Source organism: Oncorhynchus clarkii, chromosome 18 (genome assembly GCF_045791955.1).
Source record: "Oncorhynchus clarkii lewisi isolate Uvic-CL-2024 chromosome 18, UVic_Ocla_1.0, whole genome shotgun sequence".
Lineage (NCBI taxonomy): Eukaryota > Metazoa > Chordata > Actinopteri > Salmoniformes > Salmonidae > Oncorhynchus > Oncorhynchus clarkii.
In genome coordinates, this window is record NC_092164.1 from 57506165 (window position 1) to 57532574 (window position 26410).

Here is a 26410-nt window from a genome sequence, read left to right on the forward strand (position 1 = left end):
ACCTGAATCCAATCGAGAATCTGTGGAAAGAACTGAAAACTGCTGTTCACAAATGCTCTCCATCCAACCTCACTGAGCTCGAGCTGTTTTGCAAGGAGGAATGGGAAAAAATGTCAGTCTCTCGATGTGCAAAACTGATAGAGACATACCCCAAGCGACTTACAGCTGTAATTGCAGCAAAAGGTGGCGCTACAAAGTATTAACTTAAGGGGGCTGAATAATTTTGCACGCCCAATTTTTCAGTTTTTGATTTGTTAAAAAAGTTTTAAATATCCAATAAATGTCGTTCCACTTCATGATTGTGTCCCACTTGTTGTTGATTCTTCACAAAAAAATACAGTTTTATATCTTTATGTTTGAAGCCTGAAATGTGGCAAAAGGTCGCAAAGTTCAAGGGGGCCGAATACTTTCGCAAGGCACTGTACTTCTGAATAGGTGATTCTTACCTTCAGGATTTTCTCTGCGTTTACAGGCTATCCAAATGATGCATGAATGGAAACATAAAATATAGAAAGACAATACTGTTATATTTTGGTTATGAAGAGATTTACAGTAGCCTCTGAAAAGACTCTAAATACCAAGTTTTACCATGTTTTGATTGGAGTTTGCCCATATTTTGTGGTATTTCCTCTTGTGCCTTGAACCTTCATCTATTTGCGAATTGACCAAGACATCTTCATCATCTCCCATTGATAACAACAAAGACAGTTATATCCTGTATGTACCGATATATCCATTTTCCTATCAAGTTATTCGAGGGTTGAGCTCGGCTAAAGTTGGTTGAGGTAAACAAGAGGACCGAAGCTTTGGGAAAGTGCTCGCAATATGGACAGAGGGAATTTACGGAATTTAATATGAAAAAGAAACGAATAATCTATATAGGGTACAGCGCCTCCTGCTGTACATTAGGAGAAAGTATTTCCCTAAACTAACTGTGGATTTGTATTGTGTGTGCATATAACAAATTACAGTGTCATAATGTAACGCATGCATGATGTGCCTATGCATGTGAACATAAAATAAGAACCCTTCATTCTACAAACGTTGTATTTGTTTAATAGCTCGATCGCTGTTTCCCTAAATAGGCTACTGGAAACTCCCTGTGATAAATATTGCCACCCAGTGGTGGAAACACATTGTGACACGTGTCTGCGTAATTAGAATATAGAATGGACGGAAGACTGAATGACGAGAACGCTACTTCAGTTCCAATCACCTGTTGCACGATTATGACGTCTATCTTCTGGAGCGAGACCTTTTTGGTCAAAGATTCCTCAACATTCTTCATAATATTTTCAACTGGGCTGGTGAGACAAAAGCGGTAACGGGGTATAGCTTCCATGGCATTCACCTGAAAAATGGGTTGAAGGGAGAAGGCGCGAAAAAATGGATTACAGGAAACGCTTGATGATCCTCCAGGTAGGCCTAGACGAACTCCAAACGCCAGGGTAGGCCTATTGGCTGTTTTCGCTCTACCACCATGTCATCTATATGCTCTCTTTGTACATTTATTCAAGTGTATTATCTGCTTTGAACTTTTCCATATATTTGAACAACTTTTACAAAAGACTAACATGTTTTTGGGGCATCCAATTAACAATGTTTTATACTGCAGCGGGCGTCGGAGAGCACCGGGAGGAGGTGGTCCATGCTAGAGCGAGATGAGGAGCCTGAGATGATCAACATCAGAGACATCACCCAGCAAAAGGTGTAGGCTATATTTATACTGTTGGGCTGTCACAGGTATGATTACTTATATAGTGAATAATGAGTGGGTTAACATAGAGAGATATACAGAGACATCACACTACTCAGTTTTTTCAAACTATTTTCAGACAGATCTTCATCACTGATACTGGTACCTGGGGAGATTATTCAATTATTTTCACCTGTCCAGGAGACAGGGGCTCCGGTTCAGCTAGATGAATACCAATAATGACCTCTGACTATACCTTATAGGATGACTCAGACACTGAGGACTATGTCTCCCAGGTGCTCATGGGTGCGCTGCTGGAGAACTTCCTGTTCAAATTACTCATCATCGTCATGATTGTCAGCAACTGCATCATTATGGCCTTCCAAACTGATGCTGTCATTGCCAAGGTAAGTTATGGTCACTGAGGACATCTTGGTGTATGGTGTAATTGAACATTTTGTGTTGTGGAAATGTGGTGGTGTAGGGATGTTATATCATCTACTGTTTTATCTTTAGCTCATTCAGTACATACATAGTTCACTGTTTTATCTATTGATTCATATGTAATGTGGATGCTTTGGTGTGTTTGGACCCCAGGAAGAGTAGCTAATGGGGATCCCTAAAAAATACAAAATACAAAGAGGTATTGTAGGCCTACTTTCAAACTGAAAGCTCATTTTATATGACAAGTCAACAGATAACAATGACCTGAAATGCTATGGTATGATTGGTTCGTTGTAGAAGTATGACATTGCGTTCAGCATCTGTGAGCATATTATCCTCACCGTCTTCATCTGGGAGATCCTGGTCAAGTGGTACTACGGCTTCAACATCTTCTGGAAGGTAATGTCTGGTCAGGAAATTGATTTGACACAACCTATTACCTACTGTGGCCTTCTCAGAGACCATTGTGGTGTCATTCTCTTTCTCTCTCTCTCTCTTTTCTCTCTCTCTCTTTCTCTCTCTCTCTGTCTCTCTCTGTCTCGTTTTTGGTATTTCAGAATGGCTGGAATGTCCTGGACTGTTTGGTCACTCTGGCTCTGATGCTTGGACCCCTGATCTTTCCCCAGGGTGGGGACAGTTTACTAAAGGTCATCAGGTGAAGGAGTACCCCTCACACTCCGCAGAAACGCATTAGTGGAAACGTAGGGTGTTCTCAGTGCAGGCCTGGTTGTAACTAGATATGTTTGAGTTGTGTCGGGGACAATTTTACACTTTTAGCTAACCTCAACCCTTTTTCTAATCTTAACCTAATTCTCCTAACCTGCCACGATAATTCTCCTAACCTGCCACGTTAATTCTCCTAACCTTAACCTAATTTAGTTTTAGGACAATAGTTTTTTTGTGTGTCAAACTTTAACATGAAACATTATTTGTTGTGTAGTTGTTGTTGTGTGCTGCTTTCCCACTGGTCACACACTTGTTGAATCAACAGGGTTTCCACGTCATTTCAATGAAATGACGTTGAACCAACATGGAATAGACGTTGAACCAACATGGAATAGATGTTGAACCAACTTGGAATAGACGTTGAACCAACATGGAATAGATGTTGAATTGACATCTGTGCTCAGTGGGTTGTCACTCCATGTTGTAATGTGTTATTTATTGTGTGTGTGTTCCAGGGTGTTGAGGGTAATCCGTAGTATCAGGGGTTTTGCCTCCATGCAGGGTATGGCTATGATGGTCACCGTCATTATGCAGTCCATTCCAGACATGGCCAACATCTTCTTCCTCCTCCTCATCATCATGCTTGTAGGTGTTAAATCATGTACCAATTCAACCTCTCACTCTTTCTAATTCTCTCTCTCTCACTTCATCATCATCATCATCATTCGTCTTAATCCATTACCACTTCTTCGCCTCATTCTCGTGACTTTGAATGAGAAAAGAATCATGAGAACAGTCAAACTATAACGCCCCAGTTCTTGCTCTTGTTTCTAGTATTTAATATGTTGGTTTGTTACTATGGCCCCAGATGAGTATGTGATGTTTCAAGGAGTGATATGAGACCATATGAATGGATTCTACAACTGCTCAGTTGTCCCCTGTGTTTGTGATGGTGGGACATCTGCTCAGTTGTCCCCTGTGTTTGTGTCTCTGTGTTTGTGTCTAATGTCTCTGTTGATTTTCTGTCTGTGTCTGTCAGGTGTTTGCGGTGTTCGGCGTGACCCTGTTCAGTGCTGCTGTCCCATCAGCCTTTGGGGACTTGTTCTCAGCCCTCTACACCCTCTTCATCTGCATCACCCAGGACGGATGGATGGACATCTACAGGGAGTTTAAGGCGTAAGTGACACAAGGCCCTACATTTCCCCTTATCCAGTTCATACAGTATGTCCTTGGATAAAGACTACATTTCCCCTTATCCAGTTCATACAGTATGTCCTTGGATAAAGACTACATTCCCCTTATCCAGTTCATACAGTATGTCCTTGGATAAAGACTACATTTCCCCTTATCCAGTTCATACAGTATGTCCTTGGATAAAGACTACATTCCCCTTATCCAGTTCATACAGTATGTCCTTGGATAAAGACTACATTCCCCTTATCCAGTTCATACAGTATGTCCTTGGTTAAAGACTACATTTCCCCTCATCCAGTTCATACAGTATGTCCTTGGATAAAGACTACATTCCCCTTATCCAGTTCATACAGTATGTCCTTGGATAAAGACTACATTTCCCCTTATCCAGTTCATACAGTATGTGTCCTTGGTTAAAGACTACATTTCCCCTTATCCAGTTCATACAGTATGTCCTTGGATAAAGACTACATTCCCCTTATCCAGTTCATACAGTATGTGTCCTTGGATAAAGACTACATTCCCCCTCATCCAGTTCATACAGTATGTGTCCTTGGATAAAGACTACATTTCCCCTCATCCAGTTCATACAGTATGTCCTTGGATAAAGACTACATTCCCCTTATCCAGTTCATACAGTATGTCCTTGGTTAAAGACTACATTTCCCCTCATCCAGTTCATACAGTATGTCCTTGGATAAAGACTACATTCCCCTTATCCAGTTCATACAGTATGTGTCCTTGGATAAAGACTACATTTCCCCTTATCCAGTTCATACAGTATGTCCTTGGTTAAAGACTACATTTCCCCTCATCCAGTTCATACAGTATGTCCTTGGATAAAGACTACATTCCCCTTATCCAGTTCATACAGTATGTCCTTGGTTAAAGACTACATTTCCCCTCATCCAGTTCATACAGTATGTCCTTGGATAAAGACTACATTCCCCTTATCCAGTTCATACAGTATGTCCTTGGATAAAGACTACATTTCCCCTTATCCAGTTCATACAGTATGTCCTTGGATAAAGACTACATTCCCCTTATCCAGTTCATACAGTATGTGTCCTTGGATAAAGACTACATTTCCCCTTATCCAGTTCATACAGTATGTGTCCTTGGATAAAGACTACATTTCCCCTCATCCAGTTCATACAGTATGTCCTTGGATAAAGACTACATTTCCCCTCATCCAGTTCATACAGTATGTCCTTGGATAAAGACTACATTCCCCTTATCCAGTTCATACAGTATGTGTCCTTGGATAAAGACTACATTTCCCCTCATCCAGTTCATACAGTATGTCCTTGGATAAAGACTACATTTCCCCTCATCCAGTTCATACAGTATGTCCTTGGATAAAGACTACATTTCCCCTTATCCAGTTCATACAGTATGTCCTTGGTTAAAGACTACATTTCCCCTCATCCAGTTCATACAGTATGTCCTTGGATAAAGACTACATTTCCCCTCATCCAGTTCATACAGTATGTGTACTTGGATAAAGATTTTGAAAAACAAGAGGAGATAATTTTATTAGTCTAATGCAGGTTAGTGTTTTTCATCATGAATCTTGTCTCCTATTGCCCTGGAAGAGGTGGTCTTCACAAATATCCCTTAAACAATGTAAATTACACTTTGGTCCTATTATTGCTCACACAGTTTCTATTTGGCGCAAAATTGAAAATCAAAATGGAATCAAAATGTCAGGCCCATACCCAACTCTGAATATATGTTGGGATGTTTAAATTATCTCGGCTCCCGAAAGGACTGATCTCTATTATACACTGAACAAAAATATAAACGCAATATGTAAAGTGGTGGTCCCATGTTTGATGAGATGAAATTAAAGATCCCAGAAATGTTCCATACACACAAAAGCTCATTTGTAAACAAATGAGCTTTTGTGTGTATAGAACACATGATCAGGATGATCATGCTGATTAAACAGCATGATCATTACACAGGTTCACCTTGTGCTGGGGATAATAATAGGCTACTCTAAAATGTGCAATTTTGTCACACAACACAATGGCACAGATATCTCAAGTTGAGGGAGCATGCAATTGGCATGCTGACTGAAAGAATGTCCACCTGAGCTGTTGTCAGAAAATTAAATGTTGACTTCTCTACCATAAGCCGTTTTAGATCATTTGGCAGTACGTTCAACCAGCCTCACAACCTCAGACCACGTATATGGCGTTGTGTGGGCGAGCGGTTTGCTGATGTCAACCTTGTGAACAGAGTGCCACATGGTGGCGGTGGGGTTATGGTATGGGCAGGCATAAGCTAATGACCACGAACATAATTGCATTTTGTAATCTAACATTATCTTTGTATAAGGCTCGTGAATAGGGACTGAGAGGGGGGGGGGGGCTGGGGTTCTCTTTTGTATTAATTTATCTTATTGTTGTTGTACCTGTAACCCCCCCCCCCCCCCCCCCAAAAAAAAATAAAAAGACTAAACTAAATAAAAAGTTGTTCATAAAAAAATAATGTTGTTCTGGAGGCAGCTCGGCAGTGGTCACTAGCTTGCACAGCCACAAAGTCATCAAATCTGCCTTTTAACCTAACCTTAACCACACTGCTGACCCTAATGCCTAACCTTAACCACACTGTTAACCCTAATGCCTAACCTTAACCACACTGCTGACCCTAATGCCTAACCTTAACCACACTGTTAACCCTAATGCCTAACCTTAACCACACTGCTAACCCTAATGCCTAACCTTAACCACACTGCTAACCCTAATGCCTAACCTTAACCACACTGCTAACCCTAATGCCTAACCTTAACCACACTGCTAACCCTAATGCCTAACCTTAACCACACTGTTAACCCTAATGCCTAACCTTAACCACACTGCTAACCCTAATGCCTAACCTTAACCACACTGTTAACTCTAATACCTAACCTTAACCACACTGCTAACCCTAATGCCTAACCTTAACCACACTGTTAACCCTAATGCCTAACCTTAACCACACTGCTAACCCTAATGCCTAACCTTAACCACACTGCTAACCCTAATACCTAACCTTAACCACACTGCTGATCCTAATGCCTAACCTTAACCACACTGCTAACCCTAATGCCTAACCTTAACCACACTGCTGACCCTAATGCCTAACCTTAACCACACTGCTAACCCTAATGCCTAACCTTAACCACACTGCTGACCCTAATGCCTAACCTTAACCACACTGCTGACCCTAATGCCTAACCTTAACCACACTGTTAACCCTAATGCCTAACCTTAAACCACACTGCTAACCCTAATGCCTAACCTTAACCACACTGCTAACCCTAATGCCTAACCTTAACCACACTGTTAACCCTAATGCCTAACCTTAACCACACTGCTAACCCTAATGCCTAACCTTAACCACACTGCTGACCCTAATGCCTAACCTTAACCACACTGTTGACCCTAATGCCTAACCTTAACCACACTGCTAACCCTAATGCCTAACCTTAACCACACTGCTGACCCTAATGCCTAACCTTAACCACACTGTTAACCCTAATGCCTAACCTTAACCACACTGCTGACCCTAATGCCTAACCTTAACCACACTGTTAACCCTAATGCCTAACCTTAACCACACTGCTGACCCTAATGCCTAACCTTAACCACACTGTTAACCCTAATGCCTAACCTTAACCACACTGCTGACCCTAATGCCTAACCTTAACCACACTGTTAACCCTAATGCCTAACCTTAACCACACTGCTAACCCTAATGCCTAACCTTAAATTAAGATCAAAAAGTGTTTCATACATTTTTACAATATAGCCCATTTTTACTCTGCCGATATCAAAACGGAAATCACTCAGTTCTACCTCCAGGACAAGTCTCATGACAATTAACGTCAACCTGCTAATTGTAGTAAAATGGGGCTTAACATTTTGCAATAGAGTGAAAAGCTTATGTGAAAATGCCTACATATTGTAGACATAGTTCTATGTATTTTGTCCTTATGTGGTAAGTGTTGTCCTTTCTCTCTGCACTGTAGTGATGAGGGGCTGATGTACGGAGCTTCTCTCTACTTTTTCATCTTCCTCACTGGCGGAGCCTTCATCTTCGCCAACCTTCTCGTTGCCGTGGTAACCACCAACCTTGAGATCTCCATGCCCGACTATGATGAAAAGAATCCGAACGAGTGTTCGCCGGCGACGGTTAGTCTGTCACTCTTTCCCTTTTCACATTTAGTGTTTGTCACATAGTGTTATTTATATCAAGGCACTGTCTGTAACGTCTTCTTGACCCTCAAATGTGTATTGTTGATCAAATAAAATAAAATGTTATTTGTCAAGTGGCCAAATACAACAGGTAGACCTTACCGTGAAATTCTTACTTACAAGCCCTTAACCAACAATGCAGTTCAAGAAATAGAGTTAAGAAAATATTTACTAAATAAAGTAAAGTGGAAAAAAATACAAAAATGTAATAAAATTAAAAAGTAACAAGAAAATGACATAACAATAATGAGGCTATATACAGCGGGTACTGGTACCGAGTCAATGTGCAGGGGTACAAGTTAGTCGAGGTAATTTGAAAAGTGACTATACATAGATAATAAACAGTGGGGGGGGGGGGGTAAATGTAAATAGTCCGGGTGGCCATTTGTCTGGTTGTTCAGCAGTCTTATGGCTTGGGGGTAGAAGCTGTTAAGGAGCCTTTTGGACCTAGACTTGGCGCTCCTGTACCGCTTGCCGTGAGTTAACAGTCTATGACTTGGGTGACTGGAGTCTTTGACCATTTTTTAGGCCTTCCTCTGACACCGCCTAGTATATACAGTGCCTTGCGAAAGTATTCGGCCCCCTTGAACTTTGCGACCTTTTGCCACATTTCAGGCTTCAAACATAAAGATATAAAACTGTATTTTTTTGTGAAGAATCAACAACAAGTGGGACACAATCATGAAGTGGAACAACATTTATTGGATATTTCAAACTTTTTTAACAAATCAAAAACTGAAAAATTGGGCGTGCAAAATTATTCAGCCCCCTTAAGTTAATACTTTGTAGCGCCACCTTTTGCTGCGATTACAGCTGTAAGTCGCTTGGGGTATGTCTCTATCAGTTTTGCACATCGAGAGACTGAATTGTTTTCCCATTCCTCCTTGCAAAACAGCTCGAGCTCAGTGAGGTTGGATGGAGAGCATTTGTGAACAGCTGTTTTCAGTTATTTCCACAGATTCTCGATTGGATTCAGGTCTGGACTTTGACTTGGCCATTCTAACACCTGGATATGTTTATTTTTGAACCATTCCATTGTAGATTTTGCTTTATGTTTTGGATCATTGTCTTGTTGGAAGACAAATCTCCGTCCCAGTCTCAGGTCTTTTGCAGACTCCATCAGGTTTTCTTCCAGAATGGTCCTGTATTTGGCTCCATCCATCTTCCCATCAATTTTAACCATCTTCCCTGTCCCTGCTGAAGAAAAGCAGGCCCAAACCATGATGCTGCCACCACCATGTTTGACAGTGGGGATGGTGTGTTCAGGGTGATGAGCTGTGTTGCTTTTACGCCAAACATAACGTTTTGCATTGTTGCCAAAAAGTTAAATTTTGGTTTCATCTGACCAGAGCACCTTCTTCCACATGTTTGGTGTGTCTCCCAGGTGGCTTGTGGCAAACTTTAAACAACACTTTTTATGGATATCTTTAAGAAATGGCTTTCTTCTTGCCACTCTTCCATAAAGGCCAGATTTGTGCAATATACGACTGATTGTTGTCCTATGGACAGAGTCTCCCACCTCAGCTGTAGATCTCTGCAGTTCATCCAGAGTGATCATGGGCCTCTTGGCTGCATCTCTGACCAGTCTTCTCCTTGTATGAGCTGAAAGTTTAGAGGGACGGCCAGGTCTTGGTAGATTTGCAGTGGTCTGATACTCCTTCCATTTCAATATTACCGCTTGCACAGTGCTCCTTGGGATGTTTAAAGCTTGGGAAATCTTTTTGTATCCAAATCCGGCTTTAAACTTCTTCACAACAGTATCTCGGACCTGCCTGGTGTGTTCCTTGTTCTTCATGATGCTCTCTGCGCTTTTAATGGACCTCTGAGACTATCACAGTGCAGGTGCATTTATACGGAGACTTGATTACACACAGGTGGATTGTATTTATCATCATTAGTCATTTAGGTCAACATTGGATCATTCAGAGATCCTCACTGAACTTCTGGAGAGAGTTTGCTGCACTGAAAGTAAAGGGGCTGAATAATTTTGCACGCCCAATTTTTCAGTTTTTGATTTGTTAAAGTTTGAAATATCCAATAAATGTCGTTCCACTTCATGATTGTGTCCCACTTGTTGTTAATTCTTCACAAAAAAATACAGTTTTATATCTTTATGTTTGAAGCCTGACATGTGGCAAAAGGTCGCAAAGTTCAAGGGGGCCGAATACTTTCGCAAGGCACTGTAGGTCCTGTATGTCAAGAAGCTTGGCCCCAGTGGTGTACTGGGCCGTACACACTGCCCCCTGTTGAGCCTCACGGTCAGATGCCGAGCAGTTGCCATACCAGGCGGTGATACAACCGGTCAGGATGCTCTCGATGGTGCAGCTGTAGAACTTTTTGAGGATCTGGGGACCCATACGAAATATTTTCGGTCTCCTGAGGGGGAAAAGGTGTTGTCGTGCCCTCTTCACAACTGTCTTGGTGTGTTTGGACCATGATAGTTTGTTGGTGATGTGGACAATAAGGAACTTAAAACTCTCGACCCGCTCCACTTCCACCCCGTCAATGTTAATGGCAGCCTGTTCGGCCCTCCTTTTTCCTGTATCTCATCATTGTTGGTGATCAGGCCTACCACTGTTGTGTCATCAGCAAACTTAATGATGGTGTTGGAGTTGTGCTTGGCAGAGCAGTCCTGGGTGAACAGGGAGCACAGGAGGGGACTAAGCACGCACCCCAGAGGGGCCCCAGTGTTGAGGATCAGCATGGCAGATGTGTTGTTACCTACCCTTACCACCTGGGGCCGGCCTGTCAGGAAGTCCAGTTGCAGAGGGAGGTGTTTATTCCCAGGATACTTAGCTTAGTGATGAGTTTTGTGGTCACTATGGTGTTGAACGCTGAGCTGTAGTGAATGAACAGCGTTGTCACATAGGTGTTCCTTTTGTCCAGGTGGGAAAGAGCAGTGTGGAGTGCGATTGAGATGGCGTCATCTGTGGATCTGTTGGGGGGTATGCGAATTGGAGTGGGTCTAGGGTTTCCGACATCGTGGTGTTGATATGAGCCATGACCAGCCTTTCAAAGGGGGTGGGTATGAGTGATGATTTGTATACGGATTATTACAAGCTAGCTGCCATTCAAAATCATCAATACGACCACTGCTCTTTCATAGTTCCCTGTGTATTTAGTCCTCTCTCCTCAAACCGTCCCCTCACACAGCTGATTCCAGAGGACACGGGAGGCTTGGCGGAACAGAGCACCATCCACATGGAGGAGGTGGTGACCAAGTCCAACATGACCCGGCGCCAGAAGCCCTGGAAGGCGAGCTGTCTAGAGAACCTGACCATGGACACCTTCGAGGAGCTGGCCCTTGTCACGGCTGCTATGCAGAAGAACATGGCTGCCTACAGAGAGATAAGACAAGAGCTGGACCGGTAGTGTAACGGAAGTCTCTGTTCTAGCTAAAAGCTATTGAAGCCACTATACATTTTTTCATCGTCCATCACAGTAACTGATGTACGTTTCCAATTGGCTCATTCATCCCCTCTCCCTGTAACTATTCCCCAGCTCGTTGCAGTAAATGATGTGTTCTCAGTCAATTTACCTGGTAAAATAAGAGTTCCATAAAATAAAGTAATTGTGATACCAAGAAATTATGTTTTTCAATCTCTATTTTTCTGAATTCAATTAGACAATTTTTTCTCCCTTATAAGTAAAGATGGTCTTTAATGAAAAATAAATTGTCTTTGTACAGTGGATGAATTGTAGGTATATGTCTGACCATGGGTATGTGTTTATCCACAGTATAGTGGAGGAGGTGCACAGCCTGTCTTTCAACGTAAAGCAAGAGCAGGAGGTGATGATGAGGAACCATATGGCTGCAACCCTCCAGGACAACCTATTGAATAACGATATCGCCACAGGCCGCACCGGAGACATACTGTCCACCCTCATCACCCTGGAGAAGGTAGGAAGGCAGTGGACATAGCACCCTATTCCCTATGTAGTACACTCATTTTGACCAGAGCTTTATGGTTACACAATAGATTGACTCTTCCTAGAGTTGTCGATAAGCTTACATTCACTATTCTGTTACGTGTCTGTGTTTCAGGCTCATGTCATAGACTCGAACACAGCATCTGCTCACCTGTTCCAGAAGGGGAACATGCGTCACACAGCCATGAGGCTGTCCATGGACAGCCCGATGTACTACCAGTCTACTTCTACACATATGGATGCGGGACACAGTAACACTCCCAGCACACACCACAACACAGGCTGAACATACTTTTAATAGGAATTTCTTCATGTCCCAAATCATTTGGCTTTACTGATTAGCTGAAATGGTCTCAAAGATAATGATAGATTTACATGGCTAAATCAGACTCAGGCTTGCTGCACACATTTCCACATGCAGATCAATATTAACCATGTAATGTGACATCAAGGAAGAGTTAGTTTCTTGATTTAAAAAAAAAAGACTGGTGACTGAGGTAAATGATCATAAAGGTTTCACAAAGTGTCTAAAAATATATACCAAAAGGGATAGAACTTGGGAGTCTATTAACAGCATCTTTATAAATACTTTGTTTTATTTTTTAGGTATAACACTTAACATGTATTGCACAGATGTCTAAATAAAAATGATATGTTTGAAAAACATTCCAGTACAAAGCTTATGAAAAAGGTTTTTTCCACATTTATTACCGAATAAAAAAAGTCAATCCCATGTCTGACTGTCACCTCAGGATGATCATTTCATGGGTCCGTCCCTGTACTGTTGGAAGGGTTTGACTTAGAAGGGTTTGTAAACGTTGAATTACAAACACTTTCAATATTCAGACTATTATAATAATAATTATTATTATTATTATGTGAGTGTTTATATTTGTCCCATTTCATACATGTACAAGTGTGTATTAATACACGTGTGAATTGGAAATGTGTTTTTTTAGCATGTCCCAACTCACCCTGAACCACTCTCACGAGTGGGTCATGGCCGGGGTCTGCCATTATCAACGGCGACCCTGGAGCAATTTGGGTCAAGTGCCTTGTACTAGCAGACTAACAGACAAAGTTAATATCTTCATGTTAATTGACCCAGCGGCTAATTGCTGTTGCCAAATGATTCTTTGATAGTGATAGCCTTCGTGGGTCCAATATGGGTCCAGATGTAGCCTTTCTCTGGACGGATAGGAATGGTGGGATAGGGGCAGCTCCTGGACTTGAAGTACTCTGAGGGGGCGTGACACACAAACTCCAAGTACTCCATTTTCCTGGGTAGATCCTCCTCTGGACCTATAGATACAATCAGAAAATCAGTAATGGAAACATCAGCTAGTAGTGGTCTTTTGAGTCTACTGTGACATTACTCCCAAATACACAATGTTCAGAAAGAGACCACTTTTATTTCTGTGTGCTCAAATGTAACTTTAAAAAATGTGAGAAATATTTAGGTTCAATCATCACTCACCAACAATGTAAGTGGCTGGATCAAACAGGTCCTTAGGACTGGCCTGGGTTGGTATCAACCAAGTCAACGCGGCACTCCTCTCACAGTACTGGTCCTGGATGAAACCTCTGATCTGTGCATAGTACGGCCTCCCATCATCCTCGTCTGTCACTTTGATGACGTCTCCCATCTGATAATACACACCCTGCACAATGACACGAAGGCAGAACGATTGTTGACAGCTATCTGTGGCATACATTATACAACAGATACGTTTGTTATGTTTGCTAACATATTGTACAGAAAGGATTTATAAAAAGTAAACATACCTTATAAAAGACTGATTCTGATGTGATGATTGTGGAAACAGATTCTGGTGCTTTGATTGGCTGTGTGTGTGGGGGGGGGGGGGGGTCACATTGGGAGGAGCTTAGATTTGAACCCCTGTGATTTCTGACAATCCAACACAAAGATAGTTCCTGTGTATTAGAACTAATAATATACTTACATTTTTTAGTTTGAATATGTGTCTTCTGCCTTTTCCTTTGGTAGACACCTTTTTTTCAGAGGCAGGAGCTTTGTACTTTGTGCTCCTCAACCGTGCTGATCTCCTGTGGATCTCTTGTTTAGACTGTGGGCAAGATGTGTCAAATACCAATATTACATCTCCATCAGGGTGACAATGTGTAAACATGCATATATTGTTAGTATGGAGTTACAGTCACTAAGGGGAGCACAGCACAGTACATTATAGTGCAGGCCTATGAACACGGAGTGTACAAAACATTAGGAACACCTTAATATTGAGATGCACCCGCTTTTGCCCTCAGAACAGCCTCAATTTATTGGGGCATGGACTCTACAAGTTGTCAAAAGCATACCACGGGGATGCTGGCCATGTTGACTCCAATGCTTCCCACAGTTGTGTCAAGTTGGCTGGACCATTCTTGATGCACATGAGAAACTGTTGATCGTGAAAAACCCAGCAGCGTTGCAGCTCGACACACAACCTAGTTCCATACCCCGTTCAAAGGCACTTAACACTTTATTCTTGCCCATTCACCTTCCTCGGAATGGCACACATACACAACCCATGTCTCACGGCTTAAAAATATGTATTTAACCTGTGTCATCCCCTTCATCTACTGATTGAAGTGGATTTAACAGGTGACATCATCAATAAGGAATCAGCGTTCACCTGGATTCACTTGGTATGGAAAGAGTAGGTGTTCCTAATGTTTTGTACACTTAGTGTATGTGCTCAAAACGACAAACAACCTGCTTGCCCCCGCCATTATTCTGTAGTGTGTTGGAGGACACCGAGGGTCCAGATGCTCCACTGCTGGTGCTCTTCCCCGTGCAGTTATTGCACAGGATCTCTCCTTGGTTTCCCTTTTTCCACATAGACGATGAGTTTGTTTTGCAGACAGCGCAACATGGTTTCAAACCCAGAGGCATCTTGAACGTGTTGGCCAGTGAAATGATGCATGCAGAAGCTAGCTAGCTAGCTAACTGCTTTCTGGCTAACAACATCAGCAACAAAAAAAGAGCCACTCGCCCGCTCGCGCAGACAAACAGATACAGAATGCAAATAAAACCAGCAATAATCGAAAGCTATGTTTAAAGGAACAACACAGATAACCTGTCCGTAAAATGTATTTTCCTTCTTTCAGATAGTTAGTGACGTGTTGGCGCAATTAAAAGTGTAACGTTATTGCGCCACCTACTGTGATGGAGTGTATCGGCAGCCTTATATTTATCTAGCAGGCAGGCTTATAAACGCTTAGATACTTCTTTGTAAAAATCAAGCAAAAAAACGATAATATTGTCTGAAACAGAAGTACATACGGTAGCTAGCTACTTTAGTTTTGGGTGAGAGAAGAAAAAAAAACGATCCAAGCACGCTTACTACGTCACTGATCAGGAAGTAGCGGGGAACTTCCACTCCTCGCAACTGTATATCAACGGTTGCTACCAGTACCACTGAATAAATTTCCTTATTCATGTCAAAATGTCTGGAGACAACGTTAATCATGCATCTAACAGCAAAGGCATCTCTCTTCCAATGACTCGCGTGAAAATGATCATGAAAAGTTCTCCCGACGTCTCAAGCATCAACCAAGAGGCTCTTCTCATCACCACCAAAGCAACAGTAGGTTGAATTCAGTTTACTTGCGTAGTTATGCTAGCTAGCCAATAGCTAGGTCTGCTAGCTAGTTTTGCAGCATTTTCATATAGGCAGTGCTAGCTAGCTACTTCCATTAGTTCAAGCTCGTGAAGAAGGTAGCTAGCTAACCCTGAATGGCTGTAACAGTTAGCCAGCTAGCCCTGCACTGACATGGCTGTAGAGCCTCAACCAAAATAGGATGTAAACCCTAATGTCTGAATGTCTTTGCCTTGTAAATTGAAGACTGGCCTCCATTATAGTGTCACTGTTAATAAATGGGAACTGTCCTATGTAATTACAATTTCATTCATAACACTCGTCTTGTAGGAACTGTTCGTTCAGTACTTGGCTCTGTCCTCGTTCAACAATGGATCAGGGAAAGACAATAAGACACTCTTGTACAGTGATCTGGCCAATACTGTTGAGGGAACAGAGACTTTTCAGTTTCTCACAGGTAAGAACTAGTGTTGCCACCACCACGTGACTTACATTCTCTTCTCTCTGAGCATACAGTAGGTTAGTCAATATTGACTATCTGTTCATTATACCGTTGCAGATATCCTACCAAAGAAGATCTTCGCTCGAGATTACCTGAAGCTCATAGAGGAAAATCCAATTGAGGAAGCAGACAATTGAAAAGACATGCAACCCTTCAAGCAATAGTGGTTGCTAGCATGGAGTCGGAAGCTTTTTTTCTCCAGCTCATTCCATACTACTTCCAGGCGATGGTATTATGTAGGCCAACATCTTCCCTGAGACGTACTAGAGTATATTATGTTTACTACCATTAGTTGCCCAGTCTTCCAGATAATGGTCATTCAGTTTGGGGTCAGAAAGAATCAGTATGTGAGTTGACTACAGATAAACCATTAAAATCATAATCATATGTTGACCATGACAAAACCCCCATATTCCCCGCTACAGCAATCACCTGCTGCCGAAGAGAAACGTCTGTGCTTCCTCTGGTTTTGATACCACTCAGTGCAAATAGTGCAAGCTTTCATCTGTTTTGGGCATTATTTTTCTAAACAAGATCTTGAAGCAAAGGTTGAACAAATCAGGTGCTTTAAAAATATATATATATTCCATACATATATTCCAGTTCTCAGGTCAAACCAAATTGACTCATTAGTTGTGTCCTTTTTATAAAGAGGAACCCCAATGCGCAGTCTTTGCTAATGCAGACTATCTACTTTGACTTTTTGTATTATATACCTTTCATTCATAAACAATGTTGAAAACGTATCTTTAGAGATCTACACATGCAAACTGATTCCTTTTAGCAACGTGACTGAGTATAAAATACACTTTAGACTTTTGCTGTGTTTAATGTGATATATTTACCATATTACTCAGTCAAACCCATTGGTAGTTTCAGTACTGGGTGGTTGCAGGCAGCACTAATTTAATATTGAATCTCTAATTTCATTTTTTAGTAACAGCTCCTCTCAGATTGTGATGAATATATGCGAGGACAGGCATTGCAATATTTAGGTTTATGTGAAAAAAATAAATCACAGACTTAATGCTACATTTATTAAATCAGTCTAAATATGCCACTGTGTGTGGTTGAACTATAAAGCAGGCTACTGTAACTGCTAGCGTGTATGGTCTCAAATGGAAAGAATGCACTGAACTTGAACCTCTGTGTATATATTTTCTACAAGTGTTTGTAACAGCAATTTCATCCCATCTAACGATTGAGACTTGCCTTTTGTATGTTTTTGTGTTCCATAGTTTAGTTAATGAAAATAAAATCTTCTTGCTCTACAGATTGTCATTCCCTATTTGTGTTCTATTGTTTTCACCTTGTTGCAACAAAGCATTTACATAAATGTTATAATTTTATACCACACTGTATGAGTGTCAGTTTTACTTCAATAAATAACATATCTTTCTGGAACGGGTGTGCATGCTGAGTATAAAAATATTTTATTTCCATCAAAATCTCCCTGATGCTGTAGGCTTTGCATGCAGTTTGGGTTTCAGATAGGATTAAAATACACCTAATAGGAATGTGACTACGGAAGAATAAAATACCTAGTTCATATACAAAGAAAGTGCACCTCATGTTTTGTAAAGGGTTTTTTAACCTGAGTTTGCATGCATTGTTAGTGGGATATATTACATGATGGTACAGTTCATTCAAAAGCTGACAAAAAAATATCCTGAAGAACACATTCACTGTGCCATTAGTTTGTCAAGTCGGAGTTGCATGTTGTGTAAAGACTTCTCTAGGCTAGAGAACTGTTTCTCTAGGAGGGCTGCCACGTTGTCTTTTCCGTTGATGGAGTCCTTCGTTTTGGCAATGTGCTCCTTTATACTAGAAACAGACAACAAAAAAAAAATCACAAAAGGTTCTCATACACATGAACGTAAAAACAGGTTTCATACATTTTACTATAACAATGTACTCTTTGAGCTCCTAAATATTTACATCGACACACTATCAATTACACATTAGTATTTAGTTGTGTATTTTGTGTGCGACTGTTCTTGTCTATCAGTGTAACAGTGTTTTGTTACATGTCATGTGTTGTGTTTTTGTGTGGACCCCAGGAAGAATAGCTACTGCTTCGGCAAAAGCTAATGGGGATCCGAATAAACAAATACCAGCGGGATTGGTTCAAACTGTATCGTACTAGAAAGAGAAAGTCTGATCTCATTCAATTGCATTGTAATGAATCTCATACCAGGACTTTGATTCAGCCAGATGTGGGGAGGACTGAAGTAGAACGTGAAATAATTCAGGCGACTGTTCCCGCTCTGTTCTTAGACCCCTCTACTCAGTAGGACAGGTCCTGACTAGTGGTTGATCATGCATGACTTCATCTGCTAGGAATTCAACAATGCTGGTTGGAGCAGAAAGCTCCACATACTATTCTTTTTCTGCATTGCTTGCTTTTGGGGGTTTTAGGATGGGTTTCTGTATAGCACTTTGACATTGGCTGATGTAAAAAGGGCTTTATAAATACATTTGATTGATTGATTGACCCTTTAGTTCCCTCACTCCCCTACACATTATCCTGCTTGCACAAGTCCCTAGAGGAAGTAACCTCAATTCCCTTTGATGAACAAGCTTCTACAATCATTGAATTTCTCAATAGTTTTACTATGCCTTTAACAAACACTGTGTTAAAAAAAACATTGATATATATGACTGTTTGAGTATTCATTCCTTAGGAGTAAAAATAAAAGCAAAACTACCATGCCGTCCTGTTTAACACAAACAGCACGTGGAACAAGACTAGGGGCCAACTCAGTGCTGTGGTGCAGTGAGTGAATCTACCCCCTCACCCTGAGAAGGTCCAGTGCTCTGTCCCCTCCCCCTCACCCTGAGAAGGTCCAGTGCTCTGTCCCCTCCCCCTCACCCTGAGAAGGTCCAGTGCTCTGTCCCCTACCCCTCACCCTGAGAAGGTCCAGTGCTCTGTCCCCTCCCCCTCACCCTGAGGAGGTCCAGTGCTCTGTCCCCTCACCCTGAGAAGGTCCAGTGCTCTGTCCCCTCCCCCGGAGAAGGTCCAGTGCTCTGTCCCCTCCCCCTGAGAAGGTCCAGTGCTCTGTCCCCTCCCCCTGAGAAGGTCCAGTGCTCTGTCCCCTCCCCCTGAGAAGGTCCAGTGCTCTGTCCCCTCCCCCTGAGAAGGTCCAGTGCTCTGTCCCCTCACCCTGAGAAGGTCCAGTGCTCTGTCCCCTCCCCCTCACCCTGAGAAGGTCCAGTGTTCTGTCCCCTCCCCCTCACCCTGAGAAGGTCCAGTGCTCTGTCCCCTCCCCCTCACCCTGAGAAAGTCCAGTGCTCTGTCCCCTCCCCCTCACCCTGAGAAGGTCCAGTGCTCTGTCCCCTACCCCTCACCCTGAGAAGGTCCGGTGCTCTGTCCCCTCCCCTGAGAAGGTCCAGTGCTCTGTCCCCTACCCCTCACCCTGAGAAGGTCCAGTGCTCTGTCCCCTACCCCTCACCTTGAGAAGGTCCAGTGCTCTGTCCCCTACCCCTCACCTTGAGAAGGTCCAGCGCTCTGTCCCCTACCCCTCACCCTGAGAAGGTCCAGTGCTCTGTCCCCTACCCCTCACCCTGAGAAGGTCCAGCGCTCTGTCCCCTAACCCTCACCCTGAGAAGGTACAGTGCTCTGTCCCCTCCCCCTCACCTTGAGAAGGTCCAGTGCTCTGTCCCCTCACCCTGAGAAGGTCCAGTGCTCTGTCCCCTCCCCCTCGCCCTGAGAAGGTCCAGTGCTCTGTCCCCTCCCCCTCGCCCTGAGAAGGTCCAGTGCTCTGTCCCCTCCCCCTCACCTTGAGAAGGTCCAGTTCTCTGTCCCCTCCCCCTCACCTTGAGAAGGTCCAGTTCTCTGTCCCCTCCCCCTCACCTTGAGAAGGTCCAGTGCTCTGTCCCCTCCCCCTCGCCTTGAGAAGGTCCAGTGCTCTGTCCCCTCCTACTCACCTTGAGAAGGTCCAGTGCTCTGTCCCCTCCCCCTCACCTTGAGAAGGTCCAGCGCTGTCCCCTCACCCTGAGAAGGTCCAGTGCTCTGTCCCCGCCCCCTCACCCTGAGAAGGTCCAGTGCTCTGTCCCCTCCCCCTCACCCTGAGAAGGTCCAGTGCTCTGTCCCCTCCCCCTCACCTTGAGAAGGTCCAGTGCTCTGTCCCCTACCCCTGAGAAGGTCCAGTGCTCTGTCCCCTCCCCCTGAGAAGGTCCAGTGCTCTGTCCCCTCACCTTGAGAAGGTCCAGCGCTCCGCCCCCCTCACCTTGAGAAGGTCCAGCGCTCCGCCCCCCTCACCTTGAGAAAGTTCAGCGCTCCACCCCCCTCACCTTGAGAAAGTTCAGCGCTCCACCCCCCTCACCTTGAGAAGGTCCAGTGCTCTGTCCCCTACCCCCTCACCCTGAGAAGGTCCAGCACTCCATCCTCTCCCCCTCACATTGAGAAGGTCCTGCGCTCCATCCACTACCCCTCACCTTGCTACGGTCCTGCGCTCCCTCCCCTCCCCCTCACATTGAGAAGGTCCAGCGCTCCATCCCCTCCCCCTCAACTTGAGAAGGTCCAGCGCTCCATCCCCTCCCCCTCACCTTGAAGGTCCAGTCCTCTGTCCCCTACCCCTCACCTTGAGGTCCTGCGCTCCCTTCCCTCCCCCTCACCTTGAGAAGGTCCTGCGCTCCCTTCCCTCCCCCTCACCTTGAGAAGGTCCAGTGCTCAGTCCCCTCCTTCCTCTTCTCCTCCAGTGTGAGGAACACCTTCTGCATGGTCTCTGTCGTCTCTGTCACGTTCAGGTAGTCCGCCCTCACCACCTGCAAGTCCTCCAAGGCCTGCTGTTTAAACGAGGCTGAAGTTCCCCCTTCTACCACCACCTCGCTGGCCAGGGACACCGCCTGCAGGGCCGCCCTATTCTGGAGCACCAGCAGACGAGACTGCTCAAACTCCTCCGGCCCGGCGATGTCGTCCCAGCAGACTGGGGAGGCAGAGGGCAGCCAGAAGCGCTGGGAGCAGTTGACAGGATTCCCCGGAGTCTCAGTCACAAATGGGCTGTCGGCGGGGAAGCTGTGGAGTAGATCCTGAAGGTTGAAGGAACCGGAGCCCCACTCCCAGTCTCCCTGCATGGGCTCCCCTGACTCAGGGTCGGGCGTGGGTCCCACCTCTGCCCCCACCGGGCACCAGGCACTCAGGAGGCAACAGGAGAGGCAGAGCCAAGCCCAGCTAGTTGTTCCATCGTGGAGCCACTTCATCACAATGTAGCTGGACTAGTCTTGTACCCCAGCAGTGTGTCTATTAGCCTGGCAAGCAAGGCTACTGGGCCTGAGGAGTAATGCAATGGGCATTGTCATTTAGATATAGAAATAAACATGGTACTAGTCCAGCAGTGAATCATTCATCCAGGAAAACATGAGCTCATTTCCAAGCCACAGGACTCTTTGTTTTGAACATTACAGTTCACTGTAACTTTTCTGTATTTCTCACATATAAGATGTTCTGCAGGCAGAGGTTAGTGACTTTCATCCGTTCTTGAACAACTTTCACCAGTTTTTTCCTGTGTATTTTCTTCCTACCAGTAGGGTGGTCTAACAGTAATGTTTGGCATGGTGGCACTAGGGCAGACTGTCTAAACACGGAAAACTGGTATGTCCTTGCTGCAGGCGATAAAATGTGTTTAAAAGTATTTCCCTGGTACTTACAGTACAAATGCAAGCCTATAAAGCTTTGCAATAATGTTGTGGGACCATCACTGTTAAACACATCTTAATGAAACCACCTGGACATGGGTGAAATATAAACAACTAAATGCAAACACAGTGGGCTACTCCACTGCTTATGTTATGAACAAAATCATTTAGATATTTGGTTCCAACGAAATTGGGGTCAATCGAATCATTACCGACAGGCGGTGGAAAATAATCCTAATCGTTCCAACACTGCAATCGGTTCATTCTGCAAACGGTCATAATTTGTCGTATCTTCCTGTTTATACAATATCTTCGCTAAACTGTCAAGCAAAGCAACAACATACTTACAAATGTAATCAAACGGCGTATTGCAAATTTCTTAATGCAAAGATTACCTTATAGAAGAAAATTCCGGAGACGTACGCAGTTTAGTCCGTCGCTGGTGCAAGTGAAGTCAAATTACACATGGTGAGTTTTTGGAAAGTATGACTCGCTCTCTCCCTCTTTCTCTCAGCGGTTTGAACAGCCTGGTGTCAGAGCATTTCGTATTATTCTGTACGTAAATCCGAGGCATAATTTAGTATGATATGCATGTTACATTTCGTAAGGTATATATTAATTTGTACATGTCCACCACCCATTTCGTATGATATGTTACGAAATCCAGCTAGGTGGCTAACGTTACCTAGACTAAGAGTTAGGTTTAAGGTTAGCTAACATGTTAAGTAGTTGCAAAGCACCGAACAAGTAGTTGAAAAGTAGCTAATGAACAAAAATTGTCCATGATCCGATTTGAACTCTCAACCTTTGGGTTTCTAGACGTTCGTGTTATAGGCTCACCCACCCAACATGTGTTTGCCTTGAGTAACCATCTGCCTTATGTAAGAGTATCCCGGATTTACGTTTACTCTGTTACGTCTACACCAGGCCGAAGAACAAGAAAAGCACCATGAATTTGTCGAATACCAACAGACTGCGATTTTGTAGTGTAATTTCGCTTGTAAAGTTGGTCATTTTACTTACCTGGTTTACTTACCTAAATTTCTCATTTTACTTACCTGGTTTATTTATGTGGTACTGCCAGCTGTAATTTTAGATGCCAACTAATCAATAATAATTTGTCCCATAAATATATCTTCTGAAAGTTGACTTAAGAGATATATTGTGCGCAGGTTGTCCTGCAGATGACATGGACTCAAGTAGAATACATGGGAAAAAGTCGTCCCCAAATTAAAGTTTGTCAGTTGATTGTATACCCCAAAAGACTTCTAAATCAAGCAGTGTCAATATTCCGTAGCATATGTATTTTTGGAAATCGGCAGTCTACTTCCATTCTATTGGGCTTGAACGGCACAATCAAATATAGGTGGTGCACATGCAACAGTCGGATCCATTTCGAGGAAGGAAAAAAAATAACACTGCTAGGTGTAGACTACTGTACTTGTGGGAGCAGTATAAAAACCAAACAGACTTTATGGCTGAAATAAAAAAGTATAGCACCTCATTTATACAAGTACTAAATCATATTGGGATTTATGGACACCATCTGTGTGTGTTTAGGGAGTGCTGTTTTGGCAGTAAAATAGAAAGGGCTGCAAGAGGTGTATTTGGAAAAGTCTAGCACTGACATAAGTAAATAGGAATGGCAAAAACAGCTAAAGATGGACAGTGTTATTTCATTGGGAACATGTGGTTCATGAAGCCAAAAATGTGTCACACTAAATGATTAACTTGCAGAATCTATCATGTCCACCTACAAGCACCATAACCAGTTATTCATACGTACATCAAGGGACAAGATTAAACCATTCACATTTTAACCAAATCTTTATATACATAGTAAGAGACAACAAATTAAGAAACTTGATATTTTTATGAATTAATGCAATTTACAGTCAAGCCAGAGTTAACTATATTAAATGAAACATTCACATTTTCTATCAGGGCTTTACAGCATCTCTCGTGTTTGTAATCATAATTGTTAACAAAAAAAGTAATAGAAATCAAAACTGACACTTTTGACAACGAGGAGCTGCTAGCAGTGGATCGAACCAATAAACCAGCACCAAAAAGATCTCTCCATGATAGATATGACAGCAAATTCAGTTTTAGCATGTGGTAGAGAAAACTCTGAAAATCTAAAATCACACACGAGGGAGGTTTGAGTTCACTGTACTGTGCAGGACTGCCTTTGCAAAAAGCATTTGGTCACTTTGCTCCTCAATGGCTTTACGTTGACATTTAAAGAAAAAAATCCTTGATGGGCTAAAACAGAAATGGATAGTGTTTACTGTGAAAAGTCAAGACATAAGGAAGTGTAGGGCTTTGCAAAAATATTTAATTGTTAATTCAAGGATGATTGTCATAAAAAAAATATTTAAAAAAAGTAACAGGACAAATTAAAATCAGGTGACTGCATCTTCAGGGCACTTACATTCATAGGAGGTAGATATGTGGCAATGGCGCATGCATGGCATGGTTTCTCAAGGTGTGGATTCTAGTGCATAATTTTGTACTTTTAAGGCCAAATATACTAGAAGAAGGTACCCCATTTGAAGTTCTAAGGCCATCTTAAGACAAAGGTGTGGGAGAATAAGATAGGGAGGACAAACAGATACAGCCCTCTCATGGCAATACCGGAGTCAACGGTCACGTCGAACAGTGGAGTCGCCATAGTTTTGTTGATGGAAAATGACATGAATTCCTGACTGAAACCAATTTTTTGGGGTTCTTTGGACACTCACAGCATCCTAACAAGCAAAACATGGAAAGTATGTGGCTACAATTTAGAATGATGATAAATGTATTTAAGAAAAGTACATACATGACACAATCTCACACAACCATTTATTTTGGCTTCAGGTTCAGAAAATACCATTTAAAATGTTTGACAGTGAACTGGTTTTGCATGGCATATGCACAGCCTTGTGACAATCAAACCTCCCAAAGGGGAAATTTACATTTTATTGGACAATATGAAGACAAAATAAAAAATGAGAAAAGTCAATGCAGCATTTGTCAGGCTTATGAGGTACTTCGTGAATATATATAGATATATCTTTACCTTTTTAGAAAAGCTCTTCAGTCATATTATTCATGTTGATAGCATAAAATACCTTGTGTTTTATACATTTTTCTGTCTGCCCAGCCTTAAGCGGGCATTTTTTTTAAACTGCTGTGAAAGTGCAAAACAAATACTGATCACTCTATGCAGCGTCTTCACTCAAGGTTGCATGATAATGTGGAAATTATTTTGTGGTGCTGTAAATCAAATATGGGTGAGCAACTCAAATAGGATTGGTGGAAAATAAATCTCTAAAAAGGCACACCATAAAAACATGATGTTTTCAGATCAGATGACAATGACACGAGAATTGGAATTTCATTTCCATACCTTTGTTGTACCTTTCCATTGGGCTATCAGATTATCTTAAGTGACTGAAATATGCCAGTAGGCAACATCTGTATATCATGTCAATGTACAAAACATTGAGGAAAGTGTAGTTCAAATGTATTCACCTCGTAGAATGTAGCATGCACAAATACATATATTAGCCTTATCTAAAACATTACAAATGTGGATAATTAATAGTTTGATAGTTATTTTCATTTTTCTGGGTGTAAGAACAGATTAAAACTGCTAAAGGGCAACAACAAAATGAAATAAAAGCCTTGGCGGTTTTATTGCGGTACTGGATAAAATCACTTAAAGATACAGATTGTGTCAGACCCTTAGTAAGCTTTAACTGTGGACCATTTGTTTGCTAAGCTACAAGTACATTCCATTTATCAGACATCCATCTCTTAAAGGCTGAATGAAAGACGCCACCGAGTCTGAGGCCTGCTGTAGTTGACTCTAGATCACAAGGCAGGGTTCATGTAGCTCACTAGGTGAGACTTGCATTACACCTAGTCAAGCAAATCACAACCGTAGCTTGGACTTCAGTAGTTATTGCTCTGCATACATCATCCCATTGACAAGCCTCCATCTGCAGCCCATTATTTAGATTTAATACTACCAAAAACTTATAGCAGGAATAGTAAGTGATTAGATGGACGAATAAATAGCCATTCGATTGGCACGTCAATATATCATCCAGTCATGACTACAGCTTATATTGCTACGCGAACTCCTCCCAACTCAGTTTCTGCTAGCTAAGCGTTCATTGGTTATTTTTGTTATCACTACAGTTGTAAAAAAAATAAAAAAGAGGACTCGCATGCATATATAATAACATTGAGACTTGAACTGCAATTACAAAATGTGGTCCTTTGAACTTTGTTTTTGTATGTAAAGTTCATCTGTAATACATTTTTGGGATGTAAAATAATGTCTATCTAATACACAGTATTGGCTTATGTTGTTTGGTCACTACAATTGATTTTTGTCTTCGTCATAAATTAGGGATAAACACTAGCACCCGAGACCGTTTTGAGGTAGTTTACTAAGTTGGTATATAAAAAGCCAAGTCATTCT

At 42.5% G+C, this 26410-nt stretch overlaps 5 protein-coding genes across 6 annotated transcripts in view; 2 read left to right on the forward strand and 3 right to left on the reverse strand.

Moving 5' to 3' along the window:
* LOC139373767 (protein naked cuticle homolog 2-like) overlaps positions 1-831 on the reverse strand; it is an 18196-nt gene extending 17365 nt beyond the window's left edge. Inside the window, exons 1-2 of the mRNA XM_071114740.1 lie at positions 589-831; positions 447-473 (exon numbers count right to left, since the gene is read on the reverse strand). Of these exons, the coding sequence (XP_070970841.1) occupies positions 447-473; positions 589-613 (52 nt within the window). The 5' untranslated portion in view covers positions 614-831. The remainder of the gene's footprint in view (positions 1-446; positions 474-588) is intronic.
* Positions 832-1386: 555 nt separating this feature from the next.
* LOC139372380 (cation channel sperm-associated protein 4-like) lies at positions 1387-12460 on the forward strand. The gene is made up of 11 exons (XM_071112091.1): positions 1387-1419; positions 1616-1708; positions 1960-2103; positions 2438-2539; positions 2698-2795; positions 3322-3451; positions 3846-3982; positions 8019-8181; positions 11398-11612; positions 11983-12145; positions 12290-12460. The coding sequence occupies exons 1-11, from the start codon at positions 1387-1389 to the stop codon at positions 12458-12460; spliced, it is 1449 nt and encodes a 482-aa protein (XP_070968192.1).
* Positions 12452-15355, reverse strand: LOC139373773 (GATA zinc finger domain-containing protein 1-like). 2 transcript variants are annotated; one of them, XM_071114752.1, is made up of 5 exons: positions 14909-15355; positions 14139-14261; positions 13960-14019; positions 13652-13835; positions 12452-13476 (listed from the first exon to the last, which is right to left on the reverse strand). In XM_071114752.1, the coding sequence occupies exons 1-5, from the start codon at positions 15086-15088 to the stop codon at positions 13286-13288; spliced, it is 738 nt and encodes a 245-aa protein (XP_070970853.1). In that variant the 5' UTR covers positions 15089-15355; the 3' UTR covers positions 12452-13285. The 2 variants fall into 2 exon arrangements, with proteins under 2 accessions (XP_070970853.1, XP_070970854.1); XM_071114753.1 differs by lacking the exon at positions 13960-14019 and having other exon boundaries at positions 12455-13476; positions 13652-13820.
* Positions 14921-17567, forward strand: LOC139373774 (chromatin accessibility complex protein 1-like). Its single transcript, XM_071114754.1, has 3 exons — positions 14921-15782; positions 16125-16251; positions 16354-17567. The coding sequence occupies exons 1-3, from the start codon at positions 15642-15644 to the stop codon at positions 16431-16433; spliced, it is 348 nt and encodes a 115-aa protein (XP_070970855.1). The 5' UTR covers positions 14921-15641; the 3' UTR covers positions 16434-17567.
* A 146-nt stretch (positions 17568-17713) lies between these two features.
* LOC139373772 (uncharacterized) lies at positions 17714-22491 on the reverse strand. The gene is made up of 3 exons (XM_071114751.1): positions 22329-22491; positions 20951-21568; positions 17714-18120 (listed from the first exon to the last, which is right to left on the reverse strand). The coding sequence occupies exons 2-3, from the start codon at positions 21496-21498 to the stop codon at positions 17979-17981; spliced, it is 690 nt and encodes a 229-aa protein (XP_070970852.1). The 5' UTR covers positions 21499-21568; positions 22329-22491; the 3' UTR covers positions 17714-17978.
* Between the last annotated feature and the right edge of the window lie 3919 nt (positions 22492-26410).